Genomic DNA, 19,719 nt, shown 5'->3' on the forward strand with positions numbered 1-19,719 from the left:
AGTTGTACATTCAATTATCGTGGTTTTTAAGTAAATGACAATGCAATTAATAATTTTATGTCCACCTCCACTGTACAAGATACATTTTATTTGTGAATATTTCAGTAGTTCAGTGATAAAACGATTGAAGTCAATTAAACTGTCAAATTAATATTTCGTACAATAACAATTTTTTTTTTTAATCTCCCATAAACGACAGTGATTTAAAAAATGATGGAGGAGATACTGATTACGGACATTGACAGAGACAATTCTATACAATATAAAAATAATTTTTATTATAACGTTATAGATACATTCCTCCTTATCATACAAACATCATCAATAAATGCATTAATTTAAATAACATGATGGACTATGATAATTTACAAACTTCTTTCAGATGAAGAGGGACGGGTTATTGCAATATGGCTTAGCAATTTTGCTTTCATCGATGACAATTTATTTACAAAGCACTCGTGAAATCCTTATGAGCATCAGCACATCAGGGCTGACCGAAGCCACTCCGACAGAGTTAATTTTATGCTACCGTTTTGAAGTGGATCTTTGCCTTCGAAGATTGCTAAAAAATAAGGGTAATCATTAATACTTCCTCCAATGCATATGAATCATTATCAAAAAATGTATTTCATGTCATTTAATTTTTGAACCTGAGGAATTATTTTTCAACCATTTTAGTAATTTCTCTTCAATTTATGAACATATTCCAAATATTCAATAAACTCAGTTCGCTTCATAATTCATTCATTCATTTCTTTATAGGTTGATAACTAGTCTAAACAGTAGGATATATTACAATCAAGTAACGATCGATTTCGAATATTATTGATCTTTAATAATGTTTAGACTTGCAACAGTACGAGTTAGACTCAAAGTATTAATAGAAGTGACGCAAATCCTTACCGAACGCATCGCTGAGATGCAGAATAGCCGATACGAAATCGCCAAACCTCAGAGTCCCATCTTTCCTCATATACCGTAGAATCAACACAGCGAGGACATCAGTATTGACTTGGAATCCTGAAAGAGTGATTTCCGGATTTACCCGTTGAAACAAAGGATGCGTAATACGATGAATTTGGGATGAATTTTGCATACGTTTAGATTAACTCACCGATTTCGAGTAGCGCGTCACGTAGTCTCTCAGCCTTGAGAATACCAGTTCTTTCCTTAGTGTGATTCTTGAACGCCGCCTGCCAGTACTTCAGGCTACACATGAGATCCTTGAAGTCATTGAACTCGAGCCTACCACTACCAGTACTCTGTTCAATTAGTCAAGAAAAACATAACGAGGAAAAGAAAAGTCAACAATATTCAAATGATTATTAAATTCAAGGATACGTCCATTGTGAGGACCACTTGGCGACAGACTTCCATCGATGCACAGCTCTTTATGTAATCTGCAGAGTTAAACGACAATTTAAATTCACAGGAGATACAGTTGTCATCGATGAATGAATAAATTGGCATTTCCACATTTTTTAGCTTTAACAAGAGAAGAAAATGTTCTCATTTTTAGCTCGGAAATTAACGTCACCCTGATACCAAACTGGACTCTCTGCAGCTTTTGAGATACAAAAATTTTCAAATAATCTGGTTCGTCGGTATCATTTTACTCCCAAAAAAAATCATAATAAAATTTTTTATTTCGTAATAAAAGCTGTATATCTCAAGATATTCATTGAAACTAATCAGTAGTCAAAAATGACTCGAAGAATTTTGTTATTCAGCTACTGATGTATTAAAGCATCACTTGAAACTAATCGTTGAATAAATTACCATTGGGAAGACAGGCTTCGAGAAGTTCCTGAAGTTCGAAAGCATTGACTGTCTTATGCTCGTCAGCTAATTGTAGAAAAACTGCCTCGTACTGAGAAAATCCTTTACCCTCCAGCGCCGGCGCCTTCACAATCGCTGATTTTATTAGTGTGGGTGGTGTATCGAGCAATCTGACAATTTATTACTCACAATAAAATTTACGTGACATCGAGAAATGAAATTATGAAAAATTGATGAAAATTATTTACTTCAATTTCAACGGCTTACTGCTGTACACTCTCAACGTAAAGTTTGTCTCTTGACCAGGTTCAAAGGTTGTTGGTATGAGTAAGTATCCCCCTTGTTCCAACAAACACCTGTGACTCACTTGTCGACTATTTGTGTATTGTGAATTGACGAGGGATTTGTTCTTCTTGAAGAATTGCTTATTAATCGACTCAGTACTGTTCTTTGGCAATGTATACGCCGTGAAACCGATGACCTAGAAATAAGAGAATCATTGAGTCACTCGTCCATCACTTCCTCTCTCCTCAGGTATCATGTGTATGAGTTTACCTTTGGTTCCATGATCGAGTGTTGATTCAATGAGACAACTACCTCCTCCATTTCACTGAGTATCAGATGAAGCTGTGGGTTTATGTGAAATGTTTCTGCAAGTGATTAAAGATCCAAATTAATATAATTTATGAGTGGGAATAAATTTCAAGAGGGATGTACAAGGGTACCTTGGTTATTCCTACATCCACCGGCTGTTACACCTCGCCTCCAAGAACCTTGATAAAGTTTCATTTGCCAAGTGTGTTTGCTGTGTAAAGAGGGCTCGTCTCTCGACGTTTCTGCGTCTAAATGTACAACTTCTAGGTGGGTGAAGGTTTTAACGAAATCCGAGTACGATATCCTGCGGGTAAACCAGATAAATTTGATGAGATGAATAAAGAGTTTGATAAATTACACAATTTTTTTTGCGAAAATCATTTAAGGACAAATCACATGTAAATTTCATTACAAAAAATATCCCCTGTTAAATTCTTATAGAATTATTTTATCATCAGATATTTATGAAATTATTGAACTTCGAACTGTTTAATAATAAAAAAATATAAATAAAACACTTAATATGAAGGTAACGATAAATAATAGAAGATATCTTTGAAATAATTTGAGGGGAAAACTAAATGCCTCAATATTTTCTAGACAGAAATTAAATTTTTCATTGCACTAGTTTTTTTATGAGGAAATTAACACATTTGAAATATTGAATACCAAAATTCGCCCTCAGCCATATTTCTAACAGCCAATCGATCGCGCTCGGTGATTGGTACTTCGTCCCACTCCAATCCACCTCTAGCCCAAGCTCCAATGTACTCTCCACCGGGTCCCAGTGGATTTCTCAGCTTAACAAGCTGCACAGCCTCCCCATTGAATGTCTCCACCTATACCCCCCATCGATTCAAATTAATTGCTTTCAATACAATCATTCTTTCACAATCGAAATAAAAATTACCCTTTCAATAGCATAAAGCCGATAATTGATGCCCATTTGAATGCCATTAGCCAGTTTCTCAGTGCTCGTACGTATCTGCTGTTGCTGATTGTTGTTGACAGTGCAGGTAATTAGCGAGGTCATGTCTAGTAGTTTCGCAAGTGCTCGACCGCAGGCCGTTGGATCCTGACGTATCGCTATGCTCTCCGTAATGCCACCCGTCAGATCTGACAGACCGTCCAGCAGGGTTCCGTATTTTAGGGCCTCGTATGATCCATGGAGCCTGTAAAACCAAATTCAATGAAAAAAATTACGAAATGTTTATCAATTTTTCGAAAGTTCCATTTTTTTCCGACAAAAGTAATCTCAATGTCCACCGAAAAAACCCGGAATTATGTCATTTTATTGAATAAGATTTTTTTTCAACTCATTTTCTCAAATTTTCATCTCATTCGAAGGTTCTCGTGATTATCCGATCGTTTACAGTTCAATTTTTTTTCAGACCTTTAATGATAAGTTCCTAGGAACATTTTATTTATACATAATTGAACAGATGAATTTTAATTGAATGAGTTTATATTGAGAGTGCATGGTATGTGTGGATAAAAATTAACCGTCTGTTTATAGCTGTGTTTAGTCCATGTCAGTATTTTATAGTTTTTATTAGAATAGTCCCAGAATGTTTAGAATAGTTTTAATAAACAGAAACAGAGAAGGAAAAGAAAGAAATGAGTGAACAAGAGCCTTTTGTTGAATGGGTCCAGACTGGGAGACTTTGGTAACTAAGAGTTAGTTCCTCTGGAGACATCATGAGAGAAGGATATACCTTCTGCGTGCAATAATAAAGAATTAAAGTTTATAGTCAAATCGTTTGATATTAATTAACAAATCCCTGTCCATAATCCAATAGTTTACACAAATGATTTTGTACGAAATCCTGAACTGTAAAATTGGCCAAGTGATGCAAATTTAAAATTTGCAGAAGAAAATTGTCCTCACGCATTTGCAATAACGTTGAATTCTTTTATTTGAAGTGGTTAAAAAAAAATAGTGAGCTCTCATGAGAATTTGGAGAGGAATTTCAAAAAATTCATACGTCATTAAGATAATGTACACTGTAATAGTTTTTTGTTGTTTGCCTTATTTTTTCCACTTTCTGTGCTCTCTCGGTTTTTTACGATTCCCCCCTTGTTCCCGGTCTCTACTCCCTGTACCGCACTCACTGAAGGATGAAGGAAAACCTCACTTGAGGGAAAAACCTGGCCAAGTGCAGTCGTCTCTTTTACGAGACTCCCGCTCGGCAATGAAACAGTGGGATTGTGTGAAAATTTTGCCTCACAGTGAAGAAGAGACTAGAACCTGGTCTCCTACATACATGTCAACCCCACCTTCAAACCACACTTAATTTAACTTAACCACTTCATCTTATTTTTTACCTCAATTGTTTTTAAATTGAAGCGTCCGAAATATGTGGACCAAAGACGTGAGGTAATTGACAAACTAAATAACTCGAACTGCGCACAACCCTTCGCATTAAAAAAGTTTACAGACAGAAGTCATAAAAAAATGTTAAAGTCACTGCAATTTTCAAATTTAAATAAAGTTACAATAAAATAAAAAATAAAAAATGTCTTATGACAACGTAAATAGCCCATCATATGGGATACATCACACTTTGTCCATTTTATACTCATGTTATAAACTATTCGCGTATATTCTCTATTTTCTTACAAAATAATAAATTCAGAGAAGTCAGCTGTGGTTGTTATTTGCTGAAAAAACTGAGCGCTTGTGATTTTGAATGAAATTTAGAAATAATTAATTGGTTCACTCGTTTCAGTGGGACGAGCATTTTATGAAATACAAAAATGTAAAAATTCAAGAAAAGGCAATTATTATTATTTTTTATTTTCCATTAAAAAGTATCGGATGCTCATCACAGAAGAGAATTGCTATAAATCATACCACACAATTTAATCCTTCAAGGATCTCATATTATGCTGAGTAAGTCCTATCTAGTTACATGGAAATCGATTAGTTGGGAAGATTTCAGAATAAATGAGGGATCACATCGATATCACTTGTCCATCACAAGTTTCCAACTCTGCGAACCGACCCATCAACTGAAAAAAATTTTTTGGAAAGCGATGAATTGTAAATCTGACAGGATAATTACATTACACAGGAGAAAGGAACGGAAAATCAGATATTTACGAAATTAAATTATATCTGATTGGAACTTTCCGCCTCATAATTGACGAGGGGGTGTCACGGACAATTTTTTTCGAGATTACATTTCCCAAACGATTTTCATATGATTTCATCACACTTAATCACTATCAACATGCAATTTTCGTGATTAACGATAGGCAACACGTCATTGGTGGTCACGACAATGTGATGCTTTTCGTGTCACATTACAAAACTGTAACCATTTACAACTGACCATTACATTACACCTACCCAGTGACGAAAGTGGGAGATAACTTTATTATTTCATGGTGACGAGTCGTTGAGTGAATAGTCGGATACATACAATTAACGTACACTGATAGGAATGATGGAACCATTTAATTGTTGCTGACGACGTCTTTTAACCGGTACCACTACGATTTCTTAATAATTAACGAGGCGTAATTGTAAGAGGGGGTTTACATTAACTGTTCTATCAGCGCATGAAAGTGAAACTAACCGGCGAGAGATTTAATTATTTACAGATAAAACCATATTTAGTGATGAAAAAATTTATCCTCCAGTTTTCACAGATCTATCTGCATAAATAATGAATGGAAAATGTCAATAAATATAAATATAGAGTTAAAAATGTAGGATAACTAATTATTGATTGTCTACTACTAATTTTTTTCGAAACAAGGAGGAAGCTACAACGGAAATTAATTCAACATCTAAACTGATTCCACCCATTCTTCCATTTATTATCATTATATTATGTGTAGCGTAAGAATTCACACGAAAGTGCCAGCAAAATTCTGTGTGTAATTCCGTGAGTAAATTCTCAGGGAAGACGACACACTGAAATTAATCAAATTTAGTTTACTGTTATCCCCAGATAAGCTCGTAAAATTAAATTTCACATTTTCATTCGCAACTTGTCTATTGAGAATGCTTGATATGTGTCGACAAAAATGAATCATCTGTGTAAAGCTGTTTTCAGTCCATCTCAGTATGTCATAGTTTTTATAGTTTTTCTCCAAACAGTCCTGAAATATTTAGAATATTTTTAATAAATAAAACCAGAGAAGAAACACAAAGGAATTAAGGAACAAAGGCATTTTGTCAAATGTCTAGAGTGTGAAATCTTTGGTCACTGAGAGTCAGTTGATCTGTCTGGAGACATCATACGATAAAGATATACCTTCTGCGTGCGATAATAAAGCATTCAAATTTATAGTCAAATTATTTTTAATATTATTTAGATAATCTCTGTCCATAATCCAATATAGAGAATTATTGAGAGTGCTTGATATGTGTGGACAAAAATGAATTATCTGTCTATAGCTGTTTCCAGTCCATCTCAGTATGTCATAGTTTTTATAGTTTTTCTCCAAACAGTACTCAAATATTTAGAATGTTTTTAATAAATAAAACCAGAGAAGAAACGCAAAAGAATAAATGAACAAGGGGCTTTTGTCAAATGGTTAGAGTGTGAAATCTTTGGTGACTAAGAGTCAGTTGATCTGGAGACATCATACCAGAAAGATATACCTTCTGCGTGCGATAATAAACAATTAAAGTTAATAGTTAAATCGTCTTTATATGATTTGAATCCCTATCCATAATCCAATATTGTCATTTTCATTTATTTCTCTTTCTTTGGTAAATTGCAAAGTCGTCGTGGTGCACTGACCTCCGATCCATCGGAATCGAACACTTCGTACACATGAAAATGGTCTCAGTGAAAGTACAGCCTCGATGGTACTTGAAACGCAAATTTCCTAGCCATGTCTGTGTGTTTATGTGTGAACAGAGCGCGTGCCAGATAAGCAGGCCATTGATATTCTTTTCTTCGGGAATTTTTATCACATTACGTACAGAAATTGAGCACTTTGACTTGACCAATATCCTGGCATTGTTCAACCACGTAATGATCCTTATGAAGCGGACATGTCGTAAGGGATCCATTGATTAGGTCTTTCAATAAGCCGTTTAAACAGATCTTGATATATTTTTTTTTAATTCCAACCGAGTGAAAGCGGGACTCGTTGTGTGAATGGCAATTTTATTTCAAACATTTTTTTACCCTCCCCTCTATTTTGATTTTATGCACGAGGGAAAATGAGGGGAGATGAAGGGGGGGGAGGAGGATTAGCCAGCGTGAACGTGACGCTCGAGGAAATAAATTGAGGTGTTTTCTCTAATGGAAATCCGCTGGTCATATAAAACACACACTGGATTATATATATACAGTAGAAGTGAGGCTTTCTAGACGAGAATCTTCTTTAGGACTTGGCCGGGATTTTTATGCGCTCTGAGTGACTCGGAAAGAAGGATTGTGTGTCATTGATGGGACTTTCTTTCGATCCCAGGAATTCCCATTAAATTACGTGTACCATTGACTATTTTATTTATTTATTTTTTTTCCTTCCACATGAGAGCACTGCAATCTTTAGAATTTAAGTGCTGAATTACTATTGTTATATTGACCCATTGCGTACATATTTATGCCTGTGCATATGTGCACCTAGATATGTGTCTAGATATTGTTGCATTTTTGTAAACGAACTTAATGGCAATCCAATCCAATAATTATTTCTCTCATATTTTTGTGATAATAACTAACAAAAAAATTCTGAAGTCGTGGAGGATGCTTTCAAAATCATTTTTAGATGTTCTTTCGACCGAGCTCGGCCACTGGGGTGATAATTACTATTTCGATTTTCATAGTAATTTAATAGTAGTAATTCAATAGTTTTCATAGTAATTTTTATATTTTTACATTCTATGAAATGCTGAGAGGAGAGAAAAACCAAAATAAAGACGATCGCGATGTCTATAAGAATTATGATGATAGAACCGTCAATTAAACAGAATTAAATGAGAAATTCATGCCATTAAGTTGCAGATAAATTTTATTCGATAGCACAAGAGAATAAATACTGAGAGGATATAAATAATTATGCAATAGCATATTTCTAATTCATTAGCACCAACAAGCGATACAAGAGTAATTTCTCTAATTTTCAATGGAAAATCATAAAAATTTTGAATGCAAATCTGCTAACCTTTTCCAGCGCTGTCTGAGGAATTTCCCTTCGTCTTCACCGGTACATTTCCCCCGTATTCCGTCATTTTATTCAACGGCTCGGAATACGTCATGTTCCACATGACGAGAACACCACCGGTTATGACGATAAATCGATCCAGTGGAATTTTCAAGACAAGATAAACACAGAGTAAAAAAAAAAAGTGATTGGAGAAGTTTAAAGAGGATATAACGTCTCGTTGAGTTTGTTGGTTGAGATCGTTGGACTCCCGGTGAACGTGGTAAAGACCGGTCGAGGCGGAAGGACAAGTAGAAATACCATTGGATAAGCACTAACAAATGTGAAATAAGATGACTGAGGTAATGCCAATATTTTTCATGCTCCTCTTCTCATCTCGATAATTTATGACTCTCAATTTTTGGCCAACAGACAGAGGCATAAAAATGAAAGCGAGTGGTACAGAGTTACTCCAGTCCAACCCCTCACTACTGTCTTTCTTTTTCGCTCTCTTGCCCTTCTCTCTCCATCAAAAGTCGTGATTGCGAGCGCCATTATGCTGGAAGCCCCTATCCAGGGTTGGGGGGGCCGAGGGGGTGAGTGCAAAACTCATGGGGGGCACGAGGGGGGTGGGTGAGAGGTGGTGAGATGAGAAGGGGGGACGAAAGAAGTTTTACGGTACGACGTTACTCGTTTTCCAAGGCTGACTCTCTCGGCTTTTATCCTATCTATATCCTTGTTTCTTTGGTTCTTTGGTTCTTTTTCCACCGCCAAGAGACTTCTCTTGGTTGTACTCCGAGGTCGAGGCTCTCTAGCCAGTTATCGGGAGCAGAGAGGCACGGGTTTTACGGTCTTCTATGGTGGAGAAATCCAAGGGGGAATGTCTTTCTTGTGGATAAACTATTCTGCTATTTTTAGAGGGGGATTTTATTGACAACTGGTTCGTCAGAGGAAAATTTCTGCACACTCTTCTCGGTGGAGGAGGTCTTTGTATTATTATTTTTCATTTCTGGAATTCACGGTGAATTTCTTCTGATTAAAAAATTTTCTACCCCTTTTTATTTTATTTAGATTCGTATTATTGAGAGGAGAAATAGCTGCAGTGGAGACTGGGAGATGAGTGCACTTCACGTCAAGATCATTTCAGAAATATTTCAGAAATGAAGGGGTTTGTGGGGATTTTGCGGAGGACTTTCTTCTCAGTTATTCTTAGAAATTATTTAGAAAAGGGGAATCTGAATGCTCGTAAAGTTTTTCGCTGCAACGACATTTGCATTTTATTGACAGATACTTCGTCAGGGAAAAATTCCGATGCTGGGTCTTATTCATCGGATTGTTCTCTCAAAATCCCGGTGGGTTTCGCACAATTGAATTTTTTTTTCTCATTTTTCAATTTATATTCAATCTTCTTAGAGTAGGAAATTCCGTAGAGAGATGAACCTCGAGACGAGTAAAAAAATGCACTTGTGGAGTCTTTTGTGAATATTCTAAAAGTGAAAATTTCGCTTTACCGTAGCCTCTCATAATCTTGACTTAGTTCTTATATACAAGAAGCACTTCTGGATCCTCCCACAATTCTTTAAACGTTTTAGTTCCAATTGGAGTGTATTAACATTAAGTGTACTACTTTTTCCCTTATAAAATAAAATTGCTCCTCGCCAGAGGATGACGTAAATTTGCTAAACGCGTCCCAAAATTTCGTTTCCATATTTTTTCCACCCCCGCATGACATCCTCACCTGGACAACAAATAGAAAAAAAGTATAGAACTCACTTGGCATACGCTTTTTCAAGTAATGCCGGCCAAAACTGATCACTGTGACGTGCCTGCACAAAGGCAAGCCGGCCGTGTACAGCAGGAAGTCGATCGTCAACGAGGACCTCGACCCAGGATCCGCACCACCACAGCCGGAAACGAAAAACCCCAGCGTACTCAGATGTCGGTGTTCCAGATGACTCACCAGTATTACCAAATCCCTGATCAGCTGGTACAACACGATAAAAGAGTCCCTTACTCAGGTGCAATACACCCAGACACGAGACAAGCCATTTGTCACCTGAAATGTGTCAATTAAATACCAATCAGTGAAATAAATAAATAACTGAGCCTTGAGTAAAACTGAAAGTGAACGTCGATTTGTACACGAGTTTGTGCCACTTATCTCGATTCAATGATTTCCCAGATAAATATGATATATACCCGTTTTATCGATAATAATATTTTTTTTAATGCTCATTCTTCATTTTTTTTTTAATCATGTGTAAGTGCCACTGACTCTGGCCACTCCACTTTCACTGATGGCTACGTCTGAGGGAATTATGAACGAGTTAAGCAAGACATCGGGGGCAAAATCCATTGAATAGACCTCAATACTGAAAAACAGTTCTGAAATCTTGTGAGAAAATCGTGGCAATTATCTGGGAAAATTGTAGGAATCTGTCACTCAACTCCAGCGCCAATTCCATTCTATTTTTTCCTCTTGTTTTTTGCTCCTTAGTCTGATTGTTTATTATTTCAGGTGGAGTAGAAGGGCAATTCCTTGGGAATAACGAGTTGGTCAGTTTTAGTTTGTTTTCTATCGCCACCGAGGCAGAACGAAAATGTTAAAATTTTTTTTTTGCTCTTCAGTATTTTAAAAAATTTTCATTCACTTATCACACTTTCACTAGCACATGATCTAATTTTTCGTGCATGTACAATTCAATGTACATATATGCAATGTGTGTACACAATTCATTGTACATTTTCCGGTTGTTGTTGGCAATAGAAAGCAGGAAACTCACTCAGTTATGAAATGATATTTTTATATCTAGTTATGGAGTATTGGATTAGATTTTATTTCAACGTTGAAGTAGAAATCTGATAGGAGAAAAGAGAATTACGGAAGCAATAACGTGGGGATGGGATGCAGAGACTGATTTATTGGCCTCCGATAGTTACTGGAATTCTTCCTTCGGCATGCGGAGGATACCTCGCCCCTTTCATCCTCACATTTTTCACTCAATTCAACTTGCATTAGTGCAGACCGTAATTACTTTGTGCCTCACGTGATGCGAAAATTAGGATTTATGCAGCCAAAAATTGCTGTTTACTCCCTCAGTTATTTTAATTGAATCCCCTCATTATTCCGTAACCAACCGTAATTCACAGCTTTCAGTGGCAAATAAATGGGAACAATAAATAATACTGGAATTCTCATTCTCCCGTAGTATTGCGTACAACAAAACTGCAGTGATGATATTCCCAGAATGTTTAAACCGCAACTCATCCGTGAACAATATATTCTCATAGCATTGTGCGCAAAAGAAACCCTCGCTGCGTTTTACGTGCGTAAAATGTCCCTTTTCCACACCCCATGATGAACAAAAGCGTTGAAAATTCACTAAAAAAAACTTCTCGACCTGTGAGACTTTACAGTCATCCTCGACTCGTCTCATAAACCTACCAAAATTCAAAAAATTATTTTACGCACGTAACATTATTCATAAACCTTCAATTATCAAAAAAAAAAAAAAATCAACTACACTTACCCATTTTTCCTGGAATCACATCGAACTGTGTTGGAGTATCACTGACAAAAATTGGCCGATTGCATAGCTCCTGAAAAAAAAAATAAACCCCATTGATGACATCATAGTCAATTAATTTCAATTCGCATCAGGAACTCAATAACTCTTTAGTCATGACTTCCGCTGCTGTCTGCGTCAGTCATATATTCAGTGCGTTACTTCCGGCATTCTCCTACACACCGTAATTCCCCATGTACATGTCCCATTCACATTAACATATTTTTTTTAAGCTTCAAGATTAAAATCTGGGTAATTGTATTCAGTTTACGTCTATAGTAGAGCCAAAGCGGGAGAGCAACGATGCAGGAAAACGACCTTGCTGTTTAAACTCCTCGGTTACCAGGAATATTACCTATCTACAGACTAGATGTACCCCAGGGGATTCTGTTACGAGGTTCAACTCCATTGTCTCAAACTTCCCCTCTTCTACCCCTTCACCAGATCATTATTACATGGGTTTTTGTCCACAAACGAAAAGAGGGGGTAAGTTTAACATCTTATCGACAATTTTCTCTTTCGTATTTATTTGTTCACTTTTAGTCTTATTACCAGGGAACTTCTTACCTTTGGTCTCTTCCACTGAAACTGAAAGGGCGGCGTTTGATGATAAAAAACGGAAGCCTGTGTTGCCGGGAATTCCGGATCCTCCCACAATTCACCTCGTTTCAAGCACGAACGCTTGATACGCTCATACTCACTCATCACATCCTTAAAATAAAAACAAAAGAAAAATTCATCAATAAAATTAAAAATTCACATGATCAATTCAGTGGATGAATTCATTATGCCTAACGAACCGTGCGTGAGTATTCATTGTTTTCCAAATTGAGCGGTGGATGTTTTTTTTTTTTTTTCGTGGATAAATAAATTGCGCAATACGTTATTTCATTGCGTATTAGAAGTGTGTAGTTGCTGGTACCCACGCACCGAGTTCCTGCGGCTTGACCCCGATAGTACAGCAGAGGTATTTAAAACATGACGACACGAGGATTCCATTCAAATTAACACCTTCCTCTAATTAACGCACGTCTCGAAGTAAAAATCTCCCCAATTTGAGAATAATATGAACGGTTCTAATGAGAGCGGATTTCTTGGTTGAGAACTTGACGAGGACGATGTTGAAGGTTGATTTTGTGCTTTAGAATTTTCTTAATTTCATAGTTATTTTTAAAAAATCTTAAATTTCTCAGGTCGATAATAAAATGTGAAATGTGAAATTTTTTAAAGGATAGAATAATTTTAAATAGACAAAAATATGGCTCCAGCTTTCGATCGACTGAACTTGTGATCAATTCATACACAATCATTATTGGAATATGGATAGGGATTTATTAAATAATATCAAACGATTTGATTATAAACTTTAATTCTTCATTATCGCAGGCAGAAGGTAGATCCTTCTCCTATGATTTCTCCAGAGGAACTAACCCTTAGTGACCAGAGCTTTCACACTCTGGACCCATTCAACAAAAGGCCCTTGTTCACTCATTTCTTCCTTTTCGTTCTCTGTTTCTGTTTATTAAAACTATTCCAAACATTCCGGCACTGTTCTCAGAAAAAGTATAAAATACTGACATGGACTAAACACAGCTATGAACAGACGGTTTATTTTTGTCCACACATACCAAGCACTGTCAATAATCATAAATTGATAAATCAATACACGAAAAAATATACAATGTTTCCCTGTTTTATCCAACGCATTTTTCTGCCAAGTCAGAAGAGGTTCGAAGAAAATTGTCCTATCATCCGTCTGCAGAAACAACTGTTATTCAGCTGCTTAAAATCTTAAAGAAGACCGACAAACAAATGTTGGTCTTCTATTTTCTCGACAGTTTCGCAAATATTAATTAAAAAATCCACTAACTTCGCGTCAAGTTGGCCAATCTCCCTTAATCATTTCTCTACGAAGCCACCAACAATATCCATCACTTGAAATATTTTTATATCTCTCATGAGACCATTTCTAATTACCGCAAGTCTCTTCCATCTGTTCTATCCCAATTACCCGACTAATTACGCAGTTGACGAGACTACATTTCCCGACATCATCGCAGCGGATACTAGTTCAAGGTGTGGCCGAAAATTCGCCATTGTTCATCATCGTTTGTATTTTTCATCTAAACTCCATCCCCATAATCACGTTAATAACCCGTTTTTTTAATTATTTATCTTGCGTCACATTCATCGTCATCGACCTCACTTCGGCGAGAGACAGCAACAACCGGTGAAAGCGATGCCAATGGATTTTTAACAGAGGAAACCATCGGTCCGCATACACATTGGCGATGATTGTCGTTCCACTAGAGCGATGAAGAAGATGAAAATTACAGTGGAGCCACCAGTGGAGAGGGGGGGGGAGGGGGAGAGGAATACCAGGGTGGATCCACACCATTTCCCTCGCTGATGTCTCCGTAACAACTAAAATGAATTCCGTGAATTTTCATTGACCAAACATTTGCATTTGTTGTGAAGCAAATGAGTGTCTCTCATCACTTTGTGTTTGAGTTACAATTTTATTCACCAAGTTGGCCGGATAAATTAAGTGACACCCGTTAGATTCACAACATGAAGAGGTAACTCGGATAACGGGAAAAACTGTGGGACTTGGCGTGTGCAATGCTCTTATACTTTTATACTCTTTTGCCCCGGTGCACTACGACCCACGATTCAAATGCAATTCAATTCATCCACTTGTTGCATTCTTTACACTATTCATTCTCCTCCCACCCATGAATATGTAATACTTTATTTCGGTTCAGATTGTTTTCAAGGTCGGGGAATGAGGACTGCTGGAGTTTACATGCACCAGCGATTCCCCGGGAAATCCATTCAGTGTCGGAAGAAATTGGTGCAGATGGAGATCTCATTTACATTTCAATGAAAAATTGATGCATCTTGGAGACCGTTACGTTCATTAAGGAAGTGTGATCACAAGTCCCTGGCGAACATTGAAATAAATGTCCTCCATTCTGATGCACAATAATCGCAATTACATTTCACGATTATCGTTCAATTTAATATTGTTTATTGCTTTCAACGAATTAGAATGCTTCCGGTTGAAAGGAACGAGAGGTCTGGATAAGATAAACGAGAATAATTTAATGTTGAACGTGGTAATTACTGACCTTTGAACAGCCCTGGGGTAGATTGTAGGAAAGGAATTGAAATTTCATGGACAAGTTGGTAGTAAAAGGGGAGGGAAATATGTGGAAATCAATTGAGTGGAAATTTGATTAAATAAAATTTTCAAAGAGTAATTAATTTTTAATAAAATGGGAATCATTCAGTGCTCAAAAATTGTGAATTTTTTAATCATTGAAAACAGCTCTTAATTTTTTATTTTCACTTTCATTTATTTTTGGAGAACAATTATATTTACCGATATTTCTGGCAAATTAGTGAAACAAAAATGGTTAACAGTGGAATGCAATTTCAATAGTCAGTCGTGCAGAGAATGAAAAATTAAGTTGTCTAATTATTTTTAAGAAAATGCAAAATTTTTTCCGTCGAAAGTTGTGCCAAATTTCACAATTGAAATAATGTTCAGGAACACAGGAGTCATTTTACCCAGAAATTATCCTCTTAATCATCGGTATGGCAATTAAATATCGATGAAAAATCGTAAAAGTGGGAAAAACAGCGAGTCAATAAAAAAAAACTAGTGCTTCCAGTGAATCCATGAAAAACAAAAGGAAATAATAAAAGTAGTGATTAAAATTCATGACACATTGAATAAAAACAGAAGTACGAACGTAATTTTTGTTTTAATAATGCACTTTTCTCCATTCACTCACCGACTAAAGTGGCAGAACAACTATTCGATTCTAGTGTCTCAATTGATATTGAAATTTATGATAGGCCATTCCATTCGACGCTCGAGGGGCATTTCCAGGATAATGGGATGTTTCAGTTTAATTGGTTTTGTGTATTTCTGGATCATTAAAATGTACTGATAGCTGGCCAGTGGTTTTCGGCCTCGTAAAACGACACACGTGGATTGTCGAGATTGAAATGAGGCTCAAGGATATTAGCTGAATGATTATTTGCTGCGATTGCGTGTCACAGGCTATTAACTTGTATGAATTCGATATTTATTCAATTTTAATGGTTGAAAACTATAATATGCGTTTCACTTTTTATGAAAAATGGAGTAACAAATTAGTTTCCTTCTGGTTGCACTGACAATTGTTACGGTTGAGATGCTGTCACGGGACAGGGGAGTCGATGTATCGGTGGAGACCAGTTGTATTGCCGTGATAATTTTTGATTGTGAATAATTCGTTGCGCGTATACCGTTTCGCCGATTGCAGTTCCACTTTCCCCGGATCAATAACGATACTTTAATCAATTGAATGGGAATTTCGGTGTCGTCATGCTGTGAGGATATGAGATTTCACTCTTATGAAAATGGCCCATAATTACCGAGCAAGTACCTGATAAATATAATTGACTTCCTAGTTAATTATATTCATTTTTAATTTTTCCACTTAATCATGATACAATTCGACCGAGAAAATTCAAATGCACTTCGAAATTATCTCTTTTTTTTGCCATTTAATTGTATTTGTTGTGAAAATGAACATCTCGATTGTCATTGAAATCTGGATTTTATAGTATTAGTATAAAAAATCTAGAAATTTTTTTATATAAAATGAAAGTTATGTTTCTCTTTGATAACAAGTTTTATTATTTATTTTATGAGATAAAATGTGCAAAACGTGTTGATATTTTACAACATTTAATTTCATGAAATGCGGTATGACTAGCGATGGCTGCATGTGACTTGTTATAATTTTCCAAATGTTTTCCGGGCAGTTTAGGGGATCATACAACAGCTGAAAAAATTGGAAACAGGCCAGAGGGTAAATTCTGATTTCAATCACCACCATTGTTGGGGAACAGACGATATTGACCATTCTATCTGCCTTCGAAAATTTATTTTTAAACGTGTATCCAGGGAAAAGCATTTTTTAATCAGCAATGAATTTCCCATTCCAAAAATAATTCATTGAAAATCGTAATAAGCCATCTACCGTCTGAATTTCTATCTATGTCTCGTAAAAAAATGAAGCTTCAAAATATTAAAAAAAAATCAACGACTTATTTATAAGAAGAAAATTATTATTCACAAGAATTATAATTTTTTAGAAAACCGTGAAAGCCTCTGAAACTCCCGAATTCCTCCAAATTTTTGTCATCCGCTTAAATTACCTAATTTAATGATAGAAAATCTCTGAATTTCTAGTCTGTCGTCGATCTCAACCGAAGAGGAACTCACATATCCTTAAATAGAAGAAGAATTCCTTGATTGACTAGAGTCCTGTCGTTTTTTTGCTTTTTTCCGAAGGTAATTTTACAGCAATCAAGGGAGATTGAGGATAGATCACAGGAATACATGAACCCATAGCCTCTGGCAAGCGCTACCACCAGCCAACGATGTTCCCAACATCGCAGAAGGATCTTGAACCCCGTGGAATCGCGTCCCCAGTCTTGTCACGCTACTTTATCTCAGTACTCATCGTACATTCCGCTGAAAAAAGCCGATTTGCCCCTGGCGCATGATCAAAAATCGATTGAGCTGATCTCGCACCGGAAGAGAAACTTTCTAAAGTGTATAAAAAAAATTAACCGAAAGAATTGCTAAATTAATTCGTCCTTTTTTTCCTCTCATATGTACATTTTTCGTAAGCGCAGGGTCTCGCTGACGTCCCGTTTTTATCCATCTTCCGCACGTGAGGAAGAGTCGGTCGTACATATTTTGTGTGTTTCGAGGTCGAGCGAAGACGAGGCAACACACGAGACCCCGTTTTTCGAGACCAATCGACTCTTCCCATCGTCCGACACTGGAATTTCATAAATGAGAAATAATAAAAATACTGGAAAATCATAGAATTGAAATGTGTGATCGATATTTCACTCTGTCAGACTGACAATCGCCAACTTTTCCTTCGGTGGAATATTACAACATAAGACGGCTGATGTGATGCGATGACATTGTAGAATTTCGTGGGCGGAAATACGAAAGTAACACGTAATAACATGCAAAAATTGCGGGGAGATCCAGTGGTGTGTGTCGCCTTTGTACATGATTTGTTCATGTGGAGAGAGAATTTTCACAAAGGTCGCCCACCTGTGCGATTATCACCGTGGGGCACACTACGCCCTCGCGAATTGTCTCACAATCGATTTCTACAGTGGTATCTTCCTTCGCCCCATATGGATTACTTCCGACGCCTATTAGTCTCAAACTCCTACGATATGCCATTATTTTATTTCTCCATAATTTGGTGAATGGGTTCCAGGGTATCGAGAACTTTCCAACTTCAGTTCTTAATGTCAATTATCTCATCTCGATGTGGAGTTGCCGCACTTCAGGGATATCCAAGAAATTCAAATGACTATTTTTCAATTACGGTTCAATAATTACTGTCATCGACGTTAAACTTTGTATATTTATTATTTTTGCTGTTAATATCTTCAAATAAATGAGGGAAAATGGTTAAACGCTGATTAGTAATAAATTGGTTACGCTTCCAGATGGTTATTTATCAATATTTCATTGATTTAACAATTTTTTTATCGACCCTAGTTTAATGATCGCAGATATAATGAAAAATTTACGTTTCCGGAAATCCGGAAAATTCAGATCAATAAATTCTCGAATTTCCAAAGAATCGGAGATTCGGTGTAATTTAATAGCGAGTATTTAAATTTTCATTAGAAATTCAGATGAGTTGGGAACTAGAAATTCTCGTTAATTTCCAGCAGAAGTGAAAATGTTATGAATTATGTCCCTCCCAAATCGGGATCATTGTCGTTCGACTGAAAACGACAACAAAATTTCGATTTCTATCCACCACTATTCATTTTATTTTCTCTAATCGGTAAAAATAGAGAAGAAATTACTATTAACCTGACCAACTCTTTCTCCCCCAACTGGAAGTTAAAGAGCGTAACCATCTTATTAACAAAATTGAAAAATTATATATAAAAATAATGGTCATATAGAGAGCATCAAAGAGAAATTACGATCGAATACCGTGCAAGTCTGGGTGTGGAAAAAGTCCGAGAATATTCAGTTTAAAAAATACGGGTCTCCACAGAGCGTGACACGAAAGTTTCGACCTCGCTCGATGAGAGAAAACCTTCCTGAATTAGTAAACCCATGTGATAGTCGGGTTAGCGAATCGGGAGACGGCATCGGGGCATCAACAAAAATTCTAAAAAAAATTCAATTCAATGGTAACTTCATTCCTGAGGATTTTCACTTACGTTGACCATTTTTTCAATCACCAAGGTGCTGTCACCAGACGTGAAATCCTTTCGGGGGCCCCAAGGGACCCTCACTCGAGCGATAATTCACTTTTGACCTGTGAAATTACGACTATTTCCCTTCAAACACACAACACTAGTACTAATACTCCCGGGATTTCCGCCTCGATTGGCGGGAAAAAAAAAATTCACTGGTTGTCACTGTTTACTTGTCCACGTAATCCAGGGTCTCAGCACTTGAAAAAAACTTGGATGATTGATGACGTTAATTTAATAAATAGTAAACTGTGTAAACAAAGTGGAGGAGCAACAGATAGACTCGATCGTCGACCGCACGAAAGAGAGACTGTCTCGAATCGGAGTAACAGACCGATTGCTGTGTGCTATAGTC

At 36.6% G+C, this 19,719-nt stretch overlaps 1 protein-coding gene across 2 annotated transcripts; it reads right to left on the reverse strand.

The window, feature by feature from the left end:
- Positions 1-250: 250 nt before the first annotated feature.
- Positions 251-19,706, reverse strand: Calpc (Calpain C). Of its 2 annotated transcripts, none has more exons than XM_064130092.1 (14): positions 19,329-19,706; positions 12,618-12,761; positions 12,015-12,084; positions 10,258-10,540; positions 3,284-3,545; positions 3,043-3,212; positions 2,505-2,677; positions 2,335-2,429; positions 2,028-2,260; positions 1,780-1,949; positions 1,342-1,400; positions 1,115-1,262; positions 904-1,020; positions 251-562 (listed from the first exon to the last, which is right to left on the reverse strand). In XM_064130092.1, exons 1-14 carry the CDS (start codon positions 19,335-19,337, stop codon positions 477-479), a joined length of 2,019 nt encoding a protein of 672 aa, XP_063986162.1. In that variant the 5' UTR covers positions 19,338-19,706; the 3' UTR covers positions 251-476. The 2 variants fall into 2 exon arrangements, with proteins under 2 accessions (XP_063986162.1, XP_063986163.1); XM_064130093.1 differs by lacking the exon at positions 19,329-19,706 and adding an exon at positions 12,851-12,871.
- Between the last annotated feature and the right edge of the window lie 13 nt (positions 19,707-19,719).

Source organism: Diachasmimorpha longicaudata, chromosome 11 (assembly GCF_034640455.1).
Source record: "Diachasmimorpha longicaudata isolate KC_UGA_2023 chromosome 11, iyDiaLong2, whole genome shotgun sequence".
NCBI classification, from domain to species: Eukaryota; Metazoa; Arthropoda; class Insecta; order Hymenoptera; family Braconidae; genus Diachasmimorpha; species Diachasmimorpha longicaudata.

Coding starts and splice junctions, on each gene's coding strand:
- Calpc (XM_064130092.1), bottom strand. Junction 1,401..1,779: donor CGAAGCCTGTCTTCCCAATG/GTAATTTATTCA, acceptor TTAACTCTGCAG/ATTACATAAAGAGCTGTGCA. Junction 1,021..1,114: donor TGACGCGCTACTCGAAATCG/GTGAGTTAATCT, acceptor TCACTCTTTCAG/GATTCCAAGTCAATACTGAT.